We start from the raw sequence: 24,415 nt of genomic DNA, 5'->3' as shown, positions 1-24,415 counted from the left end.
TCCACCAGAATTGGCAGCAACTTTGTGATGCGAATTGTGCTAAAAGAAAATGTCCTTCTCTGCCTTCTCCAGTCGCTGTCTCAAACAGGGATTTTATGCGAAAAGTTTCCAACGAACTTGCCAAAAGGTCTCGCTGTCGGGATTGCGATGCAGTAAACTCAAATTATTATGATGTCAGCCCAGTCTCAGTTATTGTTATGGCCACTGCTGGATTTCGGAGCCCTAGAGCTGGAGGATGGGGTGCACGCTTCTTGGCTAATACCCCAACTGCCAGATAAGATACAGATACTTGTACATGGAAACACTCTCACAGATATCGCCGTTTGCTCGCCATATGGCGGTCCATAGATACGACATCCGCGCGATACTTTCGAGTGGTGGCCGGCAAGGTTTTCCCGCTGCACTTAGCCGCACAGAAGTAGGCTGCCCGGAATTCTCTGTGATTTTTCGTTGATCGGGGTACTTTCAATTAGGGGAGGGATGTGGTTGGTCATGCGTTTGTCACAACAACCAAATTTGGAAATTATGATTAAATTTGAGTAAGTGTATTCTGCATAACTTAACCATAAAATAGTTGAAAGCTGAGTAAATGTAATTTTAAGGCTATACCAAATGATTTATAAATGTCAAAAGTTATGGCAAATCACTGTTAGCGCCAGAAATTCCGAGGTATACTTTTGGTCTCCACGTAACTGGATGGTCTTGTCCTGCTGTCGTTTTCAGACATAAGCACATTTTGTGGTCGCTGTTTGTCGTGGCTGCGTTGTTGGCTTTTATTGTCTTTCGACGCTTGATTAGATAGCACACACTGCCGTACATAGCAGCTAGGGATACTAGGGATATAGACACGAGCACGACGAGATACAGATACGGATACGTACTAGTATTCCGACCAGGCACGCAATGGAAATGGCCAGAAAATGGCCATATGTGGCCAAGTCGGCTCCCACTGCTAATTTTTCTGACTTTTGTTTGGACAGTGGTCGTTGCCGTTGTCGTTGTCGCTGGTCGCGTTCGACTTTGAGGCTTTTCCACCTCCTTCTGCCGCCCCACGACGGGCTTTTGTCCAACCTGCAAGCCTGCACCTGCACCTGCCACCCACTACCCACCCACCTTCCACACCAGGCCACTACAACCCACTTCCCCACATTCGTGTCTAGTGCTTATCGCGCTTTTGATATCGAAAAAAAGAAAAAAAGAAAGGAAAATGGGGGAAAATGCATGCCTAACGTGTGTCCTTTTGCTTCGCCTATCTATGCAGATATCTTTCTCTGTCTCTGTGTGGGTGTATAGGGAGGTGAGCAGAGAGAGGAGCTTGGGCATTAAAAACATTTTCATTGTAATCAAGCGTACTTTCTTTTATTATTATTATTTTGCCTCTCTTTCCGGCACTAACGACGCAAATTACTCAAATGTATCTGGCAGATACTTTTTGTTTTCCGCCTCGATGTCGTTCGTGTATCTATCCATCCGTTGCTACCCGTCTCTGTCTAGAGCTGCTCGTATATTATTTATTGATCGCGATAAGCGTCACGAAGCCAATTTCAAGCGTTAGCCAAATGATACTTGCCCCCATCTCTCCGCCCACAGCTCCTGCTCCTACGGCTCTTAATCGTAAGTGCTTTTTGCACTCGCTCCCAACTAATGTGAGTACAGTCCCGCCAAGCGATGAAAGTTCTATAGAAGGTAGCAGTAATACCCACTCTAAAGTCCCAGTGATTTCCCCCTAAACATCCGCTTTGGTGCGTGGCAGTAACCCCCTGTCGGTGCACTATTAACGTTGCAATCAGAGGTAGATCCGCAGAGGTAGAGAGCCGTGCAGCTGGCAGATGTCGGGTGCCTTTTCCGCATAAGTCACCCCCTCGGACGTCTTGAAGACGCTCTGGGAAACCAACTGTCGTCGATCGTCGGCCGTTACATTTCCTTAGGGTTCAGGCTCTATGGTATTGGTAGTAGTGGTGGCAGACTACGATGGGGGTATGGGTTTTTGGGCTGTGTCCTGGGTCTGGCGTGTGCTGCATGAGCATTGAGCGTAAACGGCGTCTCAAAGTCACCAAGTGGAACTTTAAGGCACTCGCTGCACTCACACCATCTCTAGGTTTTTCCAACTTATTTTCTGGGCCGGCTGCCGCTGGCTTTTGTAACGTATTTCTTAGCCCCGTTTTCGAAATAAGTTCAAGGAGTGGGTGCGGAGCTGGGAATGAGTTTAGGAATTAGGATAAGGTATAAACTTTGACACGCAACATCGTTTGGCTCCAAAAGCGACGCCTCCGAAACTTGCTTGAATAATTCAATTTTTCGTGTGTCCGGCGCGTAATGTGTCCATTTAGCCGTGGTCATTACGAGACGCACATGAGCAGGCATAAACACTTCCTTCCTTCGCATTCCACCTAACGCCTTCCGCCACCCACCCACCTGAAGAGGGGGTTCAGTTTTCCTTGACAAAACGCCTCCTCCGCGGAGACCAGCTGGGCCATTTTGTGAGTAGGTAAAGGTAACGCAAACGTAGGTGGATGGGTGGTGCCGGTGGTTGACTTATTTTTATGACAAATGCGAGATATGTTAATGCGATAGGCTGGCGGTTATTAAGGAAATTACCCACACATGTCCGAGTCTGGCCGTCGAGTCCTGCCGGCGAGTCCTTGAGCCGCGTACAAATATTTGAAGTTTCAATTTCAGCGTGAGCGCTGGCATTAATAGGATACATGGGAGAAATGACTTCATGTCATGGCTTGAGATAATTAGAGGTTGTACACAGGACTCCCTTTTAGTCTATCTTGTGCTTTATACTTTTTGTTTTTTGTGCTTTTTACCAGAGGATCCGACGGAGTAGCAAGGGGTGGGGTTGGGGTGACTCTGATTGCATGTCCAGAGCCTTGGACGGCACTTGGGTGTCGTTTGCCCCGCCGGAGTGACTAACCGGGGACATGGGACCCTGGGCTCCGGACACCAAAGCGGCTGAGTCATCCTCAGCTGGCCTCGCTCGCCGCACACTCTCGGGCTAAATTTGTTTAAATTCATCTGCGTATCAACAAATTGATTGCATTTAATTCAATTGAACCCATGCAAAGAGCCCAGCCAAGTGGGGGGTCACTATCGAGCAAGTTTTCGAGGCATCTCCGAGGCAAATTGACTTGAATAATGAAATTTGCTGCTAATAAAGGCGGACTGCGATTCGTTTTCGCTTTCGCTTTTCGTTTTTATAACAAACTGCAGCAGACTGGGGACTGGGAATCAAGCTGAGGCGTCGAGTCGAAAAGTCGCAATAAAATCTTGTAAAGCATAAAATTCAATTCCCATTGTTCCAGCTGGCTCCTCCTTCTCAACCAGTTCGTTGTGTTTGGATTGAGTGGAAAAGATTTTCTTAATCAAACAATGGCCATGTCTGTGGCGCAGAGACAATAGTTGATTTATGCATCGGAGATGAAATTCTTGGAAAACTTTAGAACCGATTTGTGGGTCGTTCTCATAGCATCGCCACTCATCTTCCTGCAACTGCATTTAATTCCTTCGTAATTGCAATGGAAACTACTTCAGGCGTAGAGGATGAGCAGGATAGGAGCCAGCGTTCTTGCGGCTGTCCACCCTCTGCGGTTGTATCCTGATCCTGGCCATCCTTGGCTCCTCGACAAGTGACAGTTTCAATTAAAAAATCGTTAGGAGCAGAGCCATCGCTTAACCCTCCTCGGACCGAGTTGAGTTGCCGCTTGGGCAAACAAAACTCAAGTAGTTGCGAGATTCATTATGATAATTTAGTTGCTGGAGAATATCCTGCCCGGCCTCTTGCCGCTTGACATTTGAAGAACCTTTGAAGGACCGCTGGAGGAGCGCGAGCAGTGAAAGGAGGGCCAAAGGATGAGCTAACGACACTGCTGCTCCTGTGGCTCCTGTTGCTCCTGCTGCGACATTAATGGAATTAAATTTGTGGAAAATGGTTTTCGCAACGCGAAGCAAAATCAAGTGGGACCTAGGGGGGAAAGGGGCAGAGGAGCCCCCCAACCACTCCGAGTGGCCCCTGGTCAGATCAAAGGGTAAGGGCAGGGTGCAGAAAGCAGAAAGCAGAAAGCACAGAGCTAAGAGCAGGGGAACACGTGCTGCCCGCTGATTTCCGAATCGAGCCGTGAATCAGACTTAACAACCACTTGCCGGCCAGTCGGCAGTAACCCCATTCCAGCAATCCATCGCCGCAGTGGCCCAACCCACTGAATCCACCTCCTCCGCGGTGGATGACGCTTCTGACAGCTCGTCAGCTGGCATCATAACTCAGCTCGCATTTGCGTCCAGTTCTTTCGGGTCCGCAAGTCAAAGGCTGCAGCACTTAATGAGTGCATCCGGTGGATGCACTACTACCCCCTGGCCTTGCATTGCTTCATTGCACTTTACATTAAAGTCGCGACATTACACAATACGAACATTAATGTTCATTAGTGTCGTCCATCGGCCCGTTCGGTTCCGTCTGTCTTAGGGGGTTGCCACTGTCCACTGTCCACTGTCCGCTGTCCGCAGTCCGTAGTCAATATCTACTGTCCATATATCCATTTCGATGTCAATGCAATGTGGATGGCGCTGTCGAAGTCCATGTCCATGTCATAAAGGTGTCAAAGTATTGCAGCGCTTCACGCTCAATTAAGGGAGGTCACTCATCTTGGAGCGGGGAGAAATCTTCAAATTTGGGACTTGGGACTCGGGACTTGGGTCTTGGACCCTGGTAATTGAAACCCAGCGGCGTCTTGTAGCCTCTGCCTGCTGTTCCTTGCCAGGAAGTGCAGGCAACCGCCGTGACGTCTTCTCCCTTTCGCTTTTGTTTGGCTGTGGGGGCCCACCTTTGTTTGCCTTTGGTTTTGGGCCTTCTAGGCCTTTGTTTACGCTCACGATGACGATGATGGTCTTGTCTTTGACCTTTTGTCTGGCTGCGGTTCATTAAGGCAACTCGAAACCCTTTAATTGTTTCGTCTTCTTCCTGACTTTGCCAGGCCTGAGAACTTTTCGACTTAAACCAACTGTCTTCGTCACAGATTTGTGTACTGTGTTTTTTTTTGGGCGGGGAGGAAGCTATTTGTTACTGTCGTTGTGCTGGCCCAACGACTTCAGAATTAGTTGATTTATGAATTATGACAATGTGGACCAGGGCAGATAGTGATAATGGTAATGGTGCTGCTGCTGCTGCTGCTGCTGCTGCAGACAGGCTGTCTGCAGCCTAAGCTGCCGGATATTCTAATAAAGCGGCCTCCAGCCGCAATTGCAGCGAGTGCAGATTTAACACTTCTTGTCAGAAGTTGATTGAAGCAACCCCCAGCAGACCAGTTGAGACCTCAACTTGGGCTGCATTTCGAAGAAGGAACTGGGAACTGTCCGATGCGGAACTATGAAACTAGTCCGCCATGGGAACAATGCATATATATATGTATAATAGAGTGCTCTTTGGGTGCAGCAGTCAAATTAGTGCAATCAAGTTATCTTGTGCGTATCTGTGTTGTTCTACAGCCACTTGCTGGCAATTGGATCTTTGCATCTAACACTTCAATTGTCCGCTGCTGTGGTGGCGGTGGCGGTGGGAATTTGTTATGCCAAAGGAAAAACTATTTAAACAAAGGAAATTATTAAAAATTATGACCGACCCTTGGGTCTTTTCCTCCGCGCGAACCGTGTGAAAAGCGCACCCTCGCCTTTTCCTCCGCTTTCCGTGATCTCAGCGATCTGCGCTCCGCGATCGCCATGCAAATGCATAGAAATGGTTTCCTTTCGTTTGGTTCTGCTTCAAGGCGCTTTCCGGCATAGCTTTACATGAATCGGCAGTTTTGGTTCCCAGCTGTCCGACAACAAACCCGCTTTCCTCCCCCTCGCGAGGTCCTGGCTTCCTGGCCTCCTTTCCTCCTGGCCTCCTGACAAGCAATGCGTGAAGTTCTCCTCGCCGAAGTACTACGTTTTTTGGCTCTGGGTTTCCTTTAGCCGGCGAGCCTTGTAAGTCATTTTCGGAATACTTCGCCCTGACATGTCAACGCCCTAACATGTTTTCGGTGGGGTGGGGCTGGTGCGGCGAATGCAGGCAAGTTCATTGTCGCCACCCTCGGGCCGAATTCATTACGCGAATGTATCTCACAGATGCAACCCCAAAAGCCGCCCCCAAATGTTGCCAAGAAAGGCTGGCAAAAAGTCTTGAAAGGCACTGCACAAGAACAAGGAGGCAGCATCCAAAGGAGCCGTGCCTCACTGGGTGGGTATCTCGAGCAGCAACTTGTGGCAATGCAACCAGAAGACAACCCACACTGCAGGACTTCTCGAACAGAAGGGTGGCTTCTGGCAAGGACATTCGAGGTCTGAGTGCAGCAGCATTGCCCAGTCCAAGAAGTACTTTATTCAATACCCTAACTGGTAGCGAGGTATTACGTACTAAGCATCTTAAGTTGTAAAACTATATTTTGGGAAATATGATATATCTCTTTTAGTTCTCTAGCCAATAAATGTTCAATAAAATAATCTAAATATAAAGCAACTACTAATTATAGTAGATTAACTTATTATATACTCTTTTTTAAACTTGGTAGGTATCTTTAAAAATAAAATCAAAAGTGTATACATGACTTCTGAATAGCTTAGCACTCCCATCTTATCAACCGCTGTGGCAAAACGCATTTCATTTTAGGCTGTCGGTCTGGAGAGTCTCAAGTCCTGAGACGTCAGACAAAAAAAAATTAAAAAGTGCATAATATGAATCTATAATACATAATAATAAAGCTTAAAAGCAGCACGCCATCTCGAGAGGAACGGTGGAGGGGGCCATCAGGATCCTTGGCAGGATGGCAAATAAAAAAGGGTTGGTCCTGCCAACGTCCTGGGCGAACAACAAGAAATGCAAACAGAAAATAAAATTTTCGTTGAAAAGAAATTAAAAATCTGCAAGATTTGCATTTTGACTCAGACCCCCGACCATAAGTAATATATGTATAATATTTCTCTCAAATTTTTCGCCCCCCCCTCCGTGGCGGGAAAAAACTTTTGAGTGTTCACCTCAAAGTGCAGTGGCGTGGACAGTGAGAGAGAGCCTTGGAAAGCAGGAGGATTGAGGATGGAGGATGAAGGATGAAGGATGGAAGGATGGACTGAGGACTAAGGATTTGGCTGGTTAAGCTGGACGGGCTCTAATGATGCTGCTGGCGCTTTGATGGCTGAGCATTCTCATTCTTTCTCAGGCTGCGTTCTTGCCTCAGTTTGGTTCAATTTTAATTAATGAGCACACAATTCGCCGCATAATTTGCATTTCATATCTGTCTTCCCCCGCCCCCATCGCCCATCGCCCATCGCCCATCGCCATTCGTTGGCCCCTTTTTTACAGCTCGGCCTTGCCATTATCTGGGCATAATGCCAACGGACTGCGACTTGGACCCGCTTAATTAAAGGCTGCCTCTGCCTCCGCCTGCGACTTCCACCTGGCTTGGAGCTGCGAGCTTGGAGCTCTTTATCTCCGCGGGCATAGAATAAACACAATATGCAAAGTTTTTCCACTGCCATTGAGGCGCGGCCCATTGAAACGGGGCGCCAGAAGAAAATTCGAGCAAAGAAAAAGTGCAATTCATTTATTTGCGTTTCCTTCTACAGTTCTTCACTCCGGGCTCTGCCTTCTGTTTTCTTCTCTCCTCTCCACTTCTCGTTTCTTTTTTTTTTTGGCCAGTTCACGGCAAGGAGTCCATCGTCCTGCCTTCATTCATATTTATGCGCTTTGTGGAAGGCAGCTGGCTGCTTGCAGCTCATGCGACTTCTTCTTCTCCTTGTCTCAGCCCCCATCAGTTCAGCCCCCTCAGTCCCCAAGCCAGACTCCACCTACCCTCCCTCCCCTTGCTCCTGTGTGCAATGCACTTGTCAAAGCTTAATTGAAGGCAAGATTGCAGTCTGACTCGCTGACTCTGGGCCACTGTTCCTTTCGAGAGTGTGTGTGTGTGTGGCCCTGTGTGTGTGTGTGTGTGAATGCGGCATATTTTCCCAGCGACTTGGCAAAAGTCGCTGCAACGTTGCTCAAACAAAGTGAAAGCCAAAGAAAAGAAATTACGCGTGCCCAGTCCCAGATGCTGCAAGTGGGGTATATACGACTTCAGAATCATTTCAAAGTTTGTTTAACTAATAACTAACTAATAAATAAAAGGGAGTTAAAAATATTAAAATACGTATAATTGCTTACAGTAAGTTCAACACATAGATAACATAGATGCCAACATAAGGTGCTTTTAATAGAACATGAAACACAGTATAATATAGTCGATCAATTGTGGTAGTCCTGTGCTCCCTGCAAGTGCCTGCCAGCTGGCAACTAGCAGCGAAGGCGATATCTAGAAGGAGACCTCTGCCCTTCACTCACCTCACCTCTTACCCCATCCTAGCCACCCGTGGCCGCTTAGGCCGCAATTTGCAACAAAAAGAAACCAAAATTAGACAAAGACAGGGGCCTGGGAATGGGAAGGATTCTGGAACCGAGACGGGTTGCCCTACTCCGAGGAACTCAACGCGAACACACACACCACACACACACACACACGGGGCAAATAAGGAAAGCCAACGACGACGACGACGGAGTCGTCAAAAGAATGCAGTTAAGCACACAATTGACATTTGAAACGTCAACTTGGGAAACCACTCGTGCTGAAGAAGTTGCATAAAAAAGTGCCTCCGTTAGGGGTTTCCTCTGCACCGTTCTCGCTCGCTCGCTCGCTCCTTCTGCCCCGCCGCCCTCCTTTTGCCTTCCAGTTGGATAAAAGGAAGTGGGGGCCAAGAATCCGGGGACCGACTTCTTGCAAACAGGAGACTGCAGTTTATTTGCTCGGCAAATAAATTTCCATGCAATGCGGAAAGTGCACAGGTTGAGCGGCCAACGGGGCGTATGGGTTATCTTTCTTGCCGTGCTCTCCATTCTAAGATAATCAACAAACGGCGGCTGATGCTGAAGACTAACGATGTGCGCATATCTGATTGCAGTTTACTGTTGCATGCATCATTAAAATGTGTCTGCAGCGGCAGCGGCAACGGCACACCGCCATTTCCCCCATCCCCCCTTTCGGCCCTGCAGCTGCGTTTTTGCTGCATTTTCTTTTTATCCTTCTTTGCTCAAGGTGGAGGGCCGTCTATTTGCATAGGGTGGCGCTGGTGCTGGCGCAAAAGTCACAGATTGAAAGACGTGCCCGCACTCCTTTTGAGGCTTTTGAGCGTGTCGCTGAACTGTCGCCCAAACTGCCGTATACTTTCAGCCCGATTCCCCACAGTTGATTCGGCCTTAAAGCCCACACCGCAAAAAATAGAAAAAGCCTGATATACTCGTATACAATTAATTGCCATTTAATTGTCTAAGATGAACTATACATTCAATTTTCACGCTTTGCCAAAGAAGGTGCATGCTTCTTAAATAGGTCACAAATATGCCGAAAAATAAATGTATAAAACGCCTTAACTATTTTTCCTGTGCAGCTACGTACGGAGTCTATTGCCCGGCCAGTGAGCTGGCTGTTGCCTATTAAGTAACCCGTGGAGACCACTTTGCTGCCAACTGCATCCACTCGCATCCATGCAGATATTTCATTAAGAGCCATGGCAAACCCGTGAAGAAATAACTTTTGCAACATTTTCCAGCGCCCCCGAAATAAAAATAAAAAAAAAAATATATATATATATATGTGTATAAAAACCTGGAAAAACTGAGGAGGCCTACAGAACGAGTGCTGTAAGGGTTTTTCCGAACCCCACTCACCTTACGGAGCAAAGTTTTTCAACTGCGCCAACTACCTCAGAAAATCGCACATACAGATACACACGCACACAAACACGAACACACATATCGCGCTATGCCTGAAAGGAGGTGACTGCATATCCAGTCAGGCAACTCCTCGCGTTTTTCCTTCCATTTCCCAGGATTTTTCCCCCCACCTGAGTACTAACAAAAATTCATCCAGCGGCAGCTAAGAGCGCAAAAATTATGTTGCATACATTACGGCGTGCACACAAAAACAAAAGAAACTGCAGCAGCAACTTTCTGCAGCAGCAATTTTCTTCAGCCCTCCGCCCACTTGAGCCGCTTTTCCCACTGCAATTCCCTGCTACTTCTGAGTAAATTAACTGCATTTCTTCACAGCCTGCCACACGGCTGTTTCGCCGCATATTTGGAGGCGCCACAGCCAGGTGGTCTGAGTGGTGGGGTGGCTAAGGGGGGCCAGGGGTGGCTATGGGAGGCAATGGGCGGCTAAGGGCGGCTGGGTGGATCCCGAGCCCAAAAGGGTTGCCAGCGAGTTGCAAAACAAGTTTTCCTTGTAGAAATTGTACTTTGCATTCGCATTAATTAATTAAAAATAAAATATATAGAGGGCGAGTTGGAGTTTTCGGTGCTACTGCTGCTGCCGCTGCTTCTGTTACTGGGGGGTTGGAAAAGTCCTCGAAGGGTGGCTCCTTCGTCTGGCAGCCACTGCAGCGGAGTGGAGCACTGCGGCGACGGGCAAGATGGACGGATGCAACGGAAGCGAAGACATGCCAAAGAAGCATGGGCAGCCGGAAGCCCGCCAGCAGAGGGGTATAATATTCTGCCACCCCCCGCGAGGAGAAGGGGGGCGCAAAACTTGATGACTGCAAAACTGGACTTTGAGGGGGCGTGTGCACAAAAGCAGCAGCAGAACAAAGCCAACAAAAACTCGCGAGCAGCAGCAGAATCAAAAAAAAAGAAGAAAAAAAGAAGCAGGTTAGGGAGAAAAATACAAGGGGCGAGGAGCGAAGAGGGGCAGACCGGCGATTTCATTTTGTTTGATTGTTTGATTTCTGCTCCGCGTCGTGACCAACGTCCAGTGCATTTTGGCGCAGTCGGTTGAAGGGTCTCCGGCGTAGCCTCAAGACTTTCAGTGCGCCACGACCTAAACGGAAATCTGGCCAAGGGGCAGGGAACTGGGGAGCGAAGGAGCGCAGGAATGGAGCGGAGTTGATGATGAAAAACGCACTCGAATTAAAAGGTTTTGCTGGAAACGGGGGGACCGGACATCAACCTGATGTCGGGGAAGGAGCTGCAGCGCTTTGGGGGGTTGAACTACGAGTGGTTGCAAATGAATCAAATTAAAATATTTATGGGGATAATCTGTCATTTGATCAAGTGAATTTTCGACAAGCCGCCCCACTGGTAAAGAGTTGGCGAGGGGTAAATATATTATAGTTAAAGGAATCAATTGGTGTGCAGTTGTAACTCCAAAAACGATGTCAGAATCAAATGTAAGAATCTACTTTTCAATAGGTCAAATAAAAAATGTTACTGCTTTAATAAATCTAGATACTTGTTTAGTAATAATTAGCCAAATTAAGAACCTAATATACATATATAAAAATAGCAACAACAAACAAAAAGTAACTGAACTGAAAACCATTTAAAATAAAGTGAACAGATTAAAAAGCATTTATAAACAATTTACAAAAAATGTATACACAATTCAAATTAATTAATAAGCATGAAGAGTATAAGTAATAAGCAAAGAATATAGATATTAACCCCGAAATAGGAATGTCCTGGCAAAAACCGGTTGCACTTCCACTGCAGTCTAACTGCAGTTATCCTGCGTATGTAGGGGGGTTGGTGAGGTGGGGTGGGGTCTCCGAAGGACCAGGACGAGACGAGCTCAGCCAGACAGCCAGCATATTGCAATTTCGCAAATCAAACAAAAGGCAGCCGCAGAAAAAAACCCAACGCCGTGGGAGGAGGCGGGAAAGGCGCTCGACCAAAAGGACAATGCACAGGCCGAGGATGGCACCGGATTCAGGACTCAGGAGGCAGGACTCATGAGCCAGGACTCAGGAGGCAGGAGGCAGGACGCAGGTCGCAGGACTCAGGACACAACTCGGCTAATATGCATTGCACATGCAGCGAGTCTTACGCGGAGCGGGAGAACCACGAGTTTGGGGCCCTTAAACTTTTTTCATGACTCTTGTTTCGGCAGTTTGTTTGCCCAGCAAATGCATCCAATGCAATTTTTCGGGCCGCAATGTAGACGCAAGTCCTTGCTGCAATCAACTTCGCCAGGATAACGAAACGCCAAATGGTGTGAGATATGAGGCAGCAGGCGATGGTTAAGCGGACGCTTCGCAAGTCAATCAGTCCAAAAAAAAAAAAGACAGAGAGAGAAAAATGAAACAGCTCGAAAACAAAAAAGTCCCAAGCTGGCTAAAGTCCTTATTATCCTTGCATGTTGCCGGAGAAAAAAATGCAATATCGAATGCATTTGGAGCTGCAGCCACGCCCCCTCTTTGGCCCGCCCTCCTATCAACTAAACGCACTGCAGCCGCAAAGAAATTGCGAAAATGAAAACAACAAAAAAGTGGGAAATTGGGAAAAGGGGAAGCTCGCGAGAGCGAGATTTTCAATTAAAAGGAATTGCTGCTCTATGTGGATTTTTGTGCTTATTAGCCTGCCTATCCGTCCTTTACCCCCCCTTCCCTGCCCTCCCATTTAGGCCTAAAACCACTCGAAAGCCGTGCACATTTGGTAATCAATTTCTGTTGTTGCTGCCGTTGTTGTTCGGCGGCTGACTGACAATCTTCGCTAATAAGCTGGTCCCCAGGCGCCTCCAACATGGGCCACAACTACACTTGGAAGAACTATCAAGGAACAACTAGCCTAAATATCATATAATTTAAATTTATTAGTAGTTTAAATAAAAATCCTTAAAATACAAGGTTAATTTACCACAATGAACCTGTCTTTACTTTCCCACTCCTCTGCTTGATATAATTACTCGATTTCAAAAGGTTTTTCTCTGTGCACCCACACATGGCACAGATGAGATGATGCACTTGCATCATGCAGATTTCAGATTTCCGTTTTCAGTTTTCAGTTTTCCGAATTGCTGTGCCGAAATGCATTATGCGGATGCCTCTTATTCTGAGCCTGTCCCTGTTATTGCCGCCGCTTTTCAATTAGGCCAATCCAAGGCAAGCAAAGCCATCGCGATTCTGGTGAGAGGCAAAGGATTAGTTCCATCATTATCTATTCCGCATGTGGGCAAATGCAGAAGTGTTGCATTTGGCGGAGATGGAGGCTAAATGCCGCATGGGCAAAATATTTTTTTTATTGACAATTCTTCGGGTCGCCGTCAGGACAATGGGGGATGCCGAATGCAAATCCTTCAGTCAGCTAATATTGTTTATCCCTAAGCAGTCTTCGCCCCGTTCCCGGGAAGGAACAAAGTCGGCAAAACTATGCAAAAATATAACAAAAAGCCTAGAAAGCAGTGGAACTGCGACCAAATCGAAAGGAAAACTCTTTGACAATGGCAGGTAGAGCGTCTGAGGGCAGGGGATGGCGGACTGATGAATGAATAGATGAATGAACGATCTAACTGCACAGAGTACGGCGATGCAAAGTAAGTGCAAAGGATTTGCCACCACCAAAGGGCTGAAGTGGCCGACAAATGATTGACGAAAATGCCCCGGGAAAACTGTGAGAAAATCAGCCGTTTTCTTGATGAATATCGGGAGATTTTACCCCCTCCTTTGACAGCTGAAAATTGTGATTCTTCGTTTATTGTCCGGGATATATACATATACATATATACAGATATATGCATGCATTTCGGTTTCCCTCATTTGGTTGGCCATTGTTTGGTCCTTGATCGGAGGTTGAATTTGACACTTTCCAAGAAGGCATTGTTTGAATGGGTTAATTTGTGTATTTAGCCGAGAGCCAGCTGTTATTGAATATCGACAGTGAAACGCAAAACCCAATTAAAGACCTAAGTCGCCGCACAGATTTTGCGGCACGTTCGTCCTTCGTTTTGCACCTTTCGCGATGCGGCAAGAAGGACGCAAAAATGCAGATCACGGCCCAAGGAGTCATCGCTCCTGCCGTTCCGAAGTCGAAATCGATATGCACCCGCATTTGTCTGTCAAGAAGCTGGCCTTTTCTGGTCCGCAATCTGGAGTCCATAACTCATCGGGGCAATGTGCAAAAGTGGCTGTATCGCATATCCTGTGGCTGCTTTGTTTGCCGGAGATCCTTTTGTCCACATTCGAAGTCAGCTGCAGTTGCAATCTGCTTTTTCCGCATTCAGCACGATCAAATATTGCCGAAGAAAGAGCTCTCCTTATAGATATCGCATCCTGATCAGGTGGCGCGTGTCCTCTGGTGGCCAACTGTGATTTGTCGGTCGGAATAGAAATCGGAATCGGAATCGCATTATGTTCACCTATTTTTGGGGCGTCAGCTGGTGTGCGTGCCACGTGTATCTGGCAGATACTTTTGCCAAAGGCAGCCGCCTTATCGACTGCATGCTGAATTACCCGCTTCCTCATTAACATTTCACTGTGGCCTACTTGTCTTGGCTTCTTTGCTTCATCTAAATGCAAATTCCCTCACCAAAATTTCTAAAACACCTTCAATTTCGAATCTCAAAGCCGAGAGAATATTGTTAGTTTCCAACTGCCAAGCCAAGAGAAGCACTGAAACAAAAATTCCTTTAAAATAAATTAACCTTTTTAATTTATTAAAAAAGAAATTCAAGTTTCTACAAATGAAAGTACTTGAATATGGCGATGAATTAAAAGTTCTCATTTTCTTGCACTCAGACGATATGCACGCTGAATGGAAATGTTCTTGAAGTTAGGGTTAATTTTTGTTCCAAGTGAATGGCCAAAAGCTTTTTAATTAAGCCCTGCCTTCAAGGAGGGGACTACGAATCGGGAATCGAGGAGAAATCAGAGAAAACTGTTATTATAATCATCGTCTACGTCTACAATCGGACCAACACCCACCCATCCACCCCTTCTTGTCGCCTACTTTGTCATTATAATTTTTCCTTTCAGCCGGCCAAAGCGATGCCAAATGAAAGAAATTTTTGCGGGCCAAAAGAAATGCATTTTATTATTATTATTATTTGTTGTGGTGACTTTTTAATCATTCCCTACCAAAACAGACCGCTCCAACGGATTGGTTTGAGATGGAGACGGGGGCACAGGGGGATGGGGCTGTTGTTCAAGAAGCACTGGAACCACTGGCCGATTCTTATTGGTGCACCAATACCACTCGGACTTCACAGACAGATATGGCCATCGGCTACTCCCACACCGATGGCACGATGACGACACAGCTGTTGACGACGAATGGGGAAGTCTCGATGGCACACATACATACACACACGGGGCAACACAAACAATCATCGACAGCACCACCACAAGAAAACCCATACCAATGAAGAAACTCAAACGAAGACGAAGACGAATACCACGACAAAGGCCAAATTCGCCGCAAAGACGAACAATGACGAAGGAGGACGGACGAAGGCACCCGAAGTGCCGCCTCCCCTTCGCAGCCGTGACGTCACACCTCAAGAAAGGCTCAAGGAAACGACCTTCAGAGCAGCCCGCACCGAATGAGTGGGAATGAGAAGCGAGCGATGGAAGAGCAGGTAATGGAGGAAGAGCAGTGAGCGAGTTAGAGCATAAGAAGAGCATAAGAAGAGCGCAAGAAGACGCTCTTCGCTCTTGGCTCTTGGCTCTTCGCTCTCCGCTCAGCAACCCGTCTCAGACGTTCAAGACCTGTCTTCAGATATTCCGCTCAATGCGTTTCAGTACTACGGCGCGCCTTGTATCTGAAAGTTCGCTCTCGCTCAACGATACGGATACGCAGCGATATGGTACACTTGTGTGGACTGGATTAGCGCTAATTCGTTTTTGATTGCCGCCAGGGGGGATCGCCAATGGACCGATGCGTAAGTAAAGAGTGTAATTAAGCAAGCACGCGGTGGTCACTGTGAGTTTTCTGAGTTTCGCATCCACGGCACCAGATAAGCCAGATTGTATCCATATCCCTTGGGTACCGAAATGCCTTATCTTGCGTCTGTTGTATGTGTCTTTAAGGGGGGCGTTCTTTGGTTCTCGATACAAGAGGCGTTTTATTAAGGTCAGCTAATGGACCAACTGTATGTATCTGTATCTGTATCTGATCGCTTTGTGCAGAGTAAGTGTGTTAACGAATGAGTGCCAGACAGAATGAGGCGCCTGAAGATCCCCAAAGTCGCCGATGACTCAGTGCTGGCGCGGATAAAAATCGGTTAAGGAAAAAACAAAGAAGAACGGCCAGAGAACCAGAATCAAAATAGAAGAAACCAAAAGGGAGGAGCGAAGAGGCATTCGGAAAAAACAAGCCAAAGATCCCATGGGCAGGCAGAAAAACAAAGGCGAAAAAGGGGGAAACGAGATGGGAGACGGAGACCCGCACATGTTGACATGTGTTGGTATCTTGGGAAAATCGAAAGGGAGAGAGAGAGGGGGAGGGGACTGGTGTGGGGCGGGAAAAGTGGGGGTAACCCTAGGTGGGGTGCATTGAACTTGGCGGCAAAAGGGGAGCGATCACTGGCCCACGAAGAGATCACAGATCAGCAGTTCCCAGAAATAAAACCAAGCCAAGCCAAGTAGTACTTGTTGTTACTCTTGTTGTTATGGCAAATTTCCACAGATCTGTGCTGTTGTTATTGCGAAAAAGAGAAAAGAAGATGATAGGGGGAAGAAAAACAAGAAGAGCAGGCAAAAATAATAACTACCCAAAAGTAGCAGCTGCAATTCCGAAATTTCAACATTTCACAGAAACTCAAAAACACACACATATGCATAAGCCGTAAGTGAGAGAGAGAAAGAGGGAGAGAGATACAAGCAAAGGAGCTGAAAAAGGAAGCGAAGAGCCGGAGGAAAAGGAGACGAGACACAAAAGGCAAAGCAGGGATGACGAGAAAAGGTTGCGAGCAGAACAAGTCAGCAGGATCAAGGACACGCAGGCACCAAAACACACACACACACACACACACACACAAACACACGCACGCACAAAGGAGCAGGCAGAGAAAACCTGAAATCGTTACACAAACGCAAAGCAAAAGAGAGAACTGCAAGCGAACGAGCGGGCCAAAAGAAAAGGCAGATTAAGGACCCGTTCCTTTGTAGTACTTCACTTTTTACAATACATCCATAGCTAGGTAAAACCCATTAGGGTAGTTTCCTCATAGGTAATCGCGTGCGTGTGTGTGAGTGTAGCTAGGGATCGGCAGGACATGCAAAAAACATAATTGAAAGAACAGAGAGCCGAAGAAAATACTTTTTGTCACAAAGGGAAAGATTAGTTTTTCAGGTCGATTGAAAATCTGTTGTTAGGGGAGAGAGCAATCACTTAGTGCACAGTGGTGCAAGGCCTATAAAAATAGTTTTATAGATCTTCAATATATTACAAATTCAAGACATAAAATATATACAAATTTTTAATTTTTTTGTGTAGCTTGTATTCTATGTGATAAGAGCAGAAATGAGACTGGTGACTGTAATGTAATAATATTACATGTTTTTTTGAACTTTCTAAGCGATTAGAGAAATATTGAAAATGTATATACTCTCGCATATAACAATATTCGTATGAATAATAATTTAGTCATAATTCTGATTGCTTTCCCTTTCACAAAATTATTTTAAGTACTGGAACACTGCTGAACATGAAGTAATTGTGTTAAGATTGCAAAAATAAATTGTTTATTCAAATTCTGACTAAACATTTTGAAATAGTTATGAAAACAAAATTTTACTGAAAAAAGTTTGTAATACGGGATTATATGTAAATTTTGTTATTAGCTTCATTCATTCGTCACGAAATTATCCCAATACAGAGTTTCTATAATAAGCAACCATGAAATTCTCGATTCCGATTACTCGCAACATCTAATCGAATCATTCTTCTCTCCATTCAACAGAAGGCAGCTGCTACGCCTCTCCTCTGACCAAGGAAACCGAATACCACCAGCTGGGATATATCCTCGCCAGTCGCAAACAAGAACAACAGGGGCACACGATCGCAGCGAAGGATCACAAAAGACTCGTGCCATATGAAGCAGGGGGTTGTTGATAGCGCCTCCTGAAAGAACTACCGACTCATGCGGTCGTGCGTCGAGACAAAGTGATCCTGCCGCAAGGAGCAGGACGAGTCGCTTATCAGCCATGCATGGGTATTGGGGTGGCTGAGGGTTGCAAACACGCGTTCTTATCTTAAAGCTCAGGCTGTCGGGAGGGTGACGAAATAGAGCAGATGTGCAAACAACGGCCCCGATGACTGATGACTGACGAAACCCAGCAATTACAGCTTGAGGGGAGGCGATAGTTTCCATCCAACGACGCGTGCTCGGCACACTTGAAGATCCACTGAATAGGAGGATCAACTTTCGCCTGGGCAATCAGAATCGGCCTCAGACTAGGAGCTCCTAAATTTCTAGTATTATAATGTCCGTGGATAACAGCTTGGGTATTCTAGACTTCTCTGCGGGTAAGGAGAGTGAGAAAACAGCAATGACAGCGGCAAACATATACAAAACGTCGGATAAGGAGAACGATCCGGAATCCCATCTTACGGGTACTATTGTCACCACTGGCGCCACTGCCCAGCCAGCCACGCCCACCACCGCAAATGCCACCGCCCTGCCAGCCACGCCTACTCTGCCAGCGGGCCAGGATCTTGGCGACGGTGCCTGTAGTAGTAAAGGCACGGATGTCAAGTTTCAGTCGTACGGCAATGGCAATGGCAATGGCAATGGCGTGTACAAGATCATCAAGACACTCGGTAAGGGAAACTTTGCCAAGGTCAAGCTGGCAATCCATGTGCCCACCGGTCGCGAAGTGGCCATCAAGGTGATCGATAAGACGCAACTCAATACGAGTGCTCGGCAGAAGCTGTACCGCGAGGTGAAGATCATGAAACTGCTGAACCATCCGAATATCGTGCGCCTCTTTCAAGTCATCGAGTCGGAAAGGACACTGTACCTGGTGATGGAGTACGCGAGTCGTGGCGAGCTATTCGACCACCTGGTCAAGAACGGAAGGATGCGGGAGCGGGATGCCAGAGTGATTTTCCGGCAGTTGGTATCCGCCATTCAGTACTGCCACAGCAAGTTTGTGGTTCATCGCGATCTGAAGGCGGAGAACCTGTTGCTGGACCAGCACATGAACATTAAAATCGCGGACTTTGGTTTCGGCAACACATTCGATCCCAACGCCCAGCTGGAAACGTTCTGCGGAAGTCCACCATATGCTGCCCCAGAACTTTTCATGGGCCGGAAGTACGCCGGACCGGAGGTTGATGCCTGGTCACTGGGAGTGGTCCTGTACACCCTTGTCAGCGGCTCCCTGCCCTTTGATGGCGGCACCTTGAAGGAGTTGCGGGAAAGAGTGCTGCGGGGCAAATACCGTGTGCCCTACTACATCTCCATGGACTGCGAGAACCTGATGAGGAAGTTCCTGGTCCTGAATCCCGCCAAGCGCACTTCGCTTTCGGCTGTGATGTCGGATAAGTGGATAAATCTGGGCCACGATGAAACCGACCGATTGCGCGCGTTTCGCGAGAAGCCCATGGAGCTGCAGGATGCCGCCCGGTTCGATCTACTGGTGAGCATGGGTCACAAGCGTCGGGATGTGGAGCAGTCGGTGAAGGGGCAACTGTTCGACGACATCTACTGTACATACATGCTCCTGGGCGTGGCCAAGCCGCGCTCCTCGAGCCGCAGTGCGAAACCGGAGGCTATACCAACAGTGGACTTGACTACTCCATCTGTCAGTAGCCCGCTTCCTAATATCACCACGCCCACTGTTACCATAGCTCATGTCACGCTTGCGCTGGACAAGAATCCGCCCATCCACTCCTCCTCCGCCTCGAGTAGACCCATCGCTCCGCGTTTGGCAAATGCCCCCAATACGCCCACTTCGACGCCGCCAACAGGACCGCCTGCCAAGCCCACACGCCGCACTCCAGCCAGGACACCAGCCCGCAAGGCCACCAACCATTCGAGCGGCCAAGGACGTCCGGAGCCCTCGAGTCTGCCGCACACGCCACAGTCAAAGAGGGCCAGTGCCAACATGGATGTGAAGCCCACGCTACTGAGTGCCCAGCGACAGTTGGCCCAGACGCAAAAGCTGGCCAATACTCCTCCGCGCTTCCAGTACCCCGCTGCTCAAACTCCAAATCAAGCGCAGGGATCCTCCAGACGACCCACGACCCTGTACGAGAAAGCGGAACCTGCGGTCACTCCACTTGTGGTGCCCAAGTCGCCGGCCATCGGCGGTCGACTGCTAGAACGGATTCCAGGAGCGGGAGCCGTGGAAAAGACCTCCGACAAACCCTTCACCCGACACAATGTTGCGCGGGCAACTTTCCATTTCGGCCAGGCTCGTAATGGCAAACGGGGTGGTGGATCGGGAAGTGGCGCCGGCGGGGAGGAGGACAGCTACCAGACGCCACCCTTATCCGCGGACGACACCAAGCCCGCCTCGCGGGTAGGTTTCTTCTCCAAGCTGACCGCACGCTTCGGCCGAAGGGTTATCCACTTGAACGAAAAGGATGTCACAGAGCAGCGCAAGAATCTCACCAAATAGCCAGATATCCGGTGGCTTGGGGCATCTCACGGTGATAGGAAGATTAAGTGATACATAATGATACAAGTGATACAGCAGGCCCTGCCCGAGCATTCTAACGAACTTAAGTCCATGGAAAAAGTCTACAAATCAGTTTGCCTTACAAGTGTGCGGCGAACGCTTTGCTGAGATTTAGAAAAAATAATCCTACCAGAAATGACGGTAGCAAACACAGACAAAACGTCCGACAAGGAGAACGATCCTGGTCCCCATACATCGAAGTCCACCACAGCCACGTCCTCTCCTGCAGCTGCCCAGGATGTGGGCGGATGTGCTGAGAGCAGTGGAGGCACGCCGAACCTTAAGTTCCAGTCCTATGTAAATGGCAACGGCTACGGAGTGTACAAGATCATCAAGACACTTGGAAAGGGCAACTTCGCCAAAGTCAAGCTGGCGATTCATCTGCCCACCGGTCGCGAAGTGGCCATCAAGTTGATCGATAAAACTACATTGAATACGATTGCACGGCAGAAGTTGCACCGTGAAGTCAGGATCATGAAAATGCTGAACCATCCGAACATTGTGCGCCTCTTTCAAGTTATCGAGTCGGAAAGGACCCTCTACTTGGTCATGGAGTACGTCAGCGGTGGAGAGCTCTTCGATCATCTGTTAAAAAACGGAAGGATGCCAGAGCGGGATGCCAGGGTGCTCTTCCGCCAGTTGGTGTCTGCCATTGAATACTGCCATAGCAAGTCCATTGTGCACCGCGACCTTAAGGCGGAGAACTTGTTGTTGGACCAGCATATGAAAATGAAGATCGCTGATTTCGGGTTCAGCACCACCTTTGACCCCAAAACCCAACTGGAGACGTTCTGTGGAAGTCCACCGTATGCAGCTCCTGAACTCTTCAGAGGCAAGAAATACTCTGGACCGGAGGTGGACTCGTGGTCACTGGGAGTGGTGCTCTACACCTTGGTGAGTGGTTCCCTACCCTTCGATGGGATGAATCTGAAGGAGCTACGCGATCGAGTTCTTCGGGGCAAGTACCGTGTTCCCTACTACGTATCCATTGAGTGCGATAATCTGATTAGGAAGTTCCTCGTTCTGAGTCCCACGAAACGTACTACTTTATCGGCAGTCATGGCGGATAGGTGGATTAACATGGGTTACGAGGAAGGGAATAAATTGAGGCCCTTTCAGGAGAAACCTATGGATCTACAGGACATATATCGGTTGGATTTGCTGTCCAACATGGGTCACAAACTGCGTGATGTAGAGCAGTCGCTGAAGAACCAGCAGTTCGACGACATCTATTGCACCTATATGCTCCTTGACATAGCTAAACCGCGCTCTACAACCTCCAGCGATAAATCGGCAGCTTCCTTTGGGGATGCTCCCACACTTAATCCAGTCAGCAGTCGGATTCGTGTCTCTGTACCTTCCCCCAATGTTACCGTTAGCCAAGTGACCTTTGCACCGGACAAACATACACCGAATAAGCCTGGCGCCGCTTCCATCCGTCCCATGGCTCCACGTTTGGCCAATGCCCTCACTCCGCCACCCTCGGAACCGCTTTCAAAATTCATCTGCCGCACTGCCACAAAGGCCGCCAATCCAAGACGTTCCGAGCCGTCCACTTTCCCACAACCCGAACTGCCCAAGAAAGGAGTCGCTGCCTCAGTGGATGTGAAGCCAACTCTACTGAGTGCCCAACGAAAGTTGGCTGTAAACCAAAAGCTGACCAGCACCGCACACCACATTCGGAATTCCGGTCCGCAGACCCCGAATCAAGTTCCAGGAGCCACCAGAAGACTCCCACCCCCGACTCATTTCGAAAAGGTGGACGCGAAAAGCACTCCCCTAAAGGTGCTTAAATTGCCATCCAACTTCCAGACTCCTCCATCCGCCGACGACACAAAACGCAACTCGCGAGTGGGCTTCTTCTCAAAGCTGTCCGCACGCTTTGTTCGCAAGTCAGTCCACAAGGACGAAAAGGACATCGATGAGCAGCGCAGGAACCTCACCAAATAGGCAAGGGGTTCAGCGCATCCCAAAAGGATTCCTTCCTGCATAGATAATCGCAAGTGATATAGATAGCAGCCCTGCCCGAATGGACGATCGACCTTATGTCTTAATGGTATTTTAATTAAAATGACTTAAATTTAGTATTACAAATAAATGTTGATGGATATGTGTTTGCGCTAAGGTGATCGTTCTGAACTGATCTTGAAATTGGACTGTCAAAACCATTAAAATTACGATATAACATATAACGATCGCTTTATCATTTTAATATTTACATTTTCTCATATAAATATATAATAAATACATTTTATATAAGGGTATATATAAAAAGTTTGCTACTGTTTTTTATTCGCTAGTTACATTAAAAACACCTTAAAAATAAAAACGGCTTACTCATGATTTCTAATTGCTTTGCTATGATCACCTAAGAGAAAGAAACATTATCCAATTGTCTGGAACATTAAAAGGGCCACACACACAAAACAGCAGCAACAATTTCAACTTGCGTGTTGCTTCGACATTAAATGGAGCGGTGAGAGAGTTTTGGATGGGGGTTGCAAGTGAAAATATCCGAGGGAGGGAGGTCCCCCTGAGCAACACGAAACCGCAATCATTTTGCACTTTTCGTCGAGGCAAGAACAGCAACTACCTAGGACCCGCTACTACAGGTTAGTTCAAGGGGTTGGGGGTGGTAATTTGAAGGCGTCGAGCGGCGGAAGGAAAAGGCGTTCACAGCCGAACATAACAATATCCGGAAAGAAACCAATAAACGGGAAATTCCACAGAAGGAACGACGACTATGTGTTTTTGGTGGGAACCGAGTTGGGAAAAGGATGGTGGTAGGGTAGGTAGGGGTGGGTTACCTGGGCAAAAGGGTGGTTTTTGGACTGATTGGACCCATTGAAAGCGGAAGCAGAGCGTTTAATTCGTTAACTGGCGGAAGAAGGTGACTGTAGTAACTGCAAGTAACAGGTCGCACATAAATTAAACAGCCAGCTAGTGCATTAATGTGCATGCCCACTCCTGGCAAACTTCTCCCACAATGCCAGCCCAGCAATTAGCCCTCATTCCAATCGCAATCCTTCCGACTGATAAGATTGGGCTCGAAACCGAAATGCAAACAAAACTACTCGCGGTCTATTTGCATGGGACTAGAACGCGGAGCAGAGCTTCGATTGTTTGCTTTAAGGGTAAACCGCACTCGCATTTATAGATATGGATACAGATATATGCATATAGATGGTGCTGATAAATCGAAATAGCACTTGAAGCAAATAAAAGTGCCTATGCAAACAGGTCGAGTCAATAATTTAACTAAAAGCGCGCGCCATCGATTAGATATAGACGGCGACAGTTGAGGTTTATCAAGGACTGAATCCGATAAGATAGCCACGCCACAGACTAACCAAGCACTCCATTCTCATCCTTTCGCCCCAGCTCCAATTGGAATGCCCCGCAAAGTGTGCAGCAAAAGTTTCGCCCGGAAGTGCCAATAAGAAAGCCATCTAGGACTAATCAGCAACGTCTCGCAGAACAAAGAGCCTGGCTAATTTGCGGCAACAACTCGTAACGAGCGTGTAAATGGAAGTTGAACTGTAACTGCAAGTTAAACCCATTTATCCAGTGGACTGGGTGCCAAATTGGCCAAGTGTAAGCCAAGGCTCTTCACATCTAATTGAGGGTGGATTCGTCTTCGTTTCTTCGGTAAAAGTGGGGGCATCACCGCCTTCAAGTGTCTGCCGGCAACGCCTTGAGTGTGACTTGGGTACGGAGTACTGAGTTCTTAGTCCTGAGTCCTGAGTCCTGAATCCTGGGCCACTGCCACCCACAATTATGTCAATAGCCAAGTTTTCAGGGCCAGCCGAGATTTGGTAGTGACAAAAGGTTCGCCCACTTCCATTCTCCTTCCCCAGAGCGGTTTGTATTGTTTACCCTGGGTAAATATTTTACGGCCCAAGAAGTGCCACAAGAAACTGTAACCGAGACCCGTGCTATGGGGCTTAACCTGCTGTAA

General features: G+C 47.7%; 3 protein-coding genes across 8 annotated transcripts in view; 2 read left to right on the top strand and 1 right to left on the bottom strand.

The window, feature by feature from the left end:
* LOC120453005 (homeobox protein prospero) overlaps positions 1-24,415 on the bottom strand; it is a 69,324-nt gene that overhangs the window by 29,702 nt on the left and 15,207 nt on the right. The window lies entirely within an intron of this gene.
* LOC120453007 (MAP/microtubule affinity-regulating kinase 4) lies at positions 15,554-20,397 on the top strand. Its single transcript, XM_039637518.2, has 2 exons — positions 15,554-15,710; positions 17,733-20,397. Exon 2 carries the CDS (start codon positions 18,256-18,258, stop codon positions 20,395-20,397), a length of 2,142 nt encoding a protein of 713 aa, XP_039493452.1. The 5' UTR covers positions 15,554-15,710; positions 17,733-18,255.
* On the top strand, positions 20,590-22,581 carry LOC120453008 (serine/threonine-protein kinase MARK2). Its single transcript, XM_039637519.2, has one exon. It carries the CDS (start codon positions 20,593-20,595, stop codon positions 22,405-22,407), a length of 1,815 nt encoding a protein of 604 aa, XP_039493453.1. The 5' UTR covers positions 20,590-20,592; the 3' UTR covers positions 22,408-22,581.

The sequence above is a fragment of the Drosophila santomea genome, chromosome 3R, assembly GCF_016746245.2.
Source record: "Drosophila santomea strain STO CAGO 1482 chromosome 3R, Prin_Dsan_1.1, whole genome shotgun sequence".
In the NCBI taxonomy this organism is placed as follows: domain Eukaryota; kingdom Metazoa; phylum Arthropoda; class Insecta; order Diptera; family Drosophilidae; genus Drosophila; species Drosophila santomea.
This window is presented reverse-complemented; position numbering and strand designations above follow the sequence as displayed.

Excerpts from the sequence above, each read along its gene's own strand:
- LOC120453007 (XM_039637518.2), top strand. The coding sequence starts at position 18,256 with ATGTCCGTGGATAACAGCTTGGGTATTCTAGACTTCTCTGCGGGTAAG.
- LOC120453008 (XM_039637519.2), top strand. The coding sequence starts at position 20,593 with ATGACGGTAGCAAACACAGACAAAACGTCCGACAAGGAGAACGATCCT.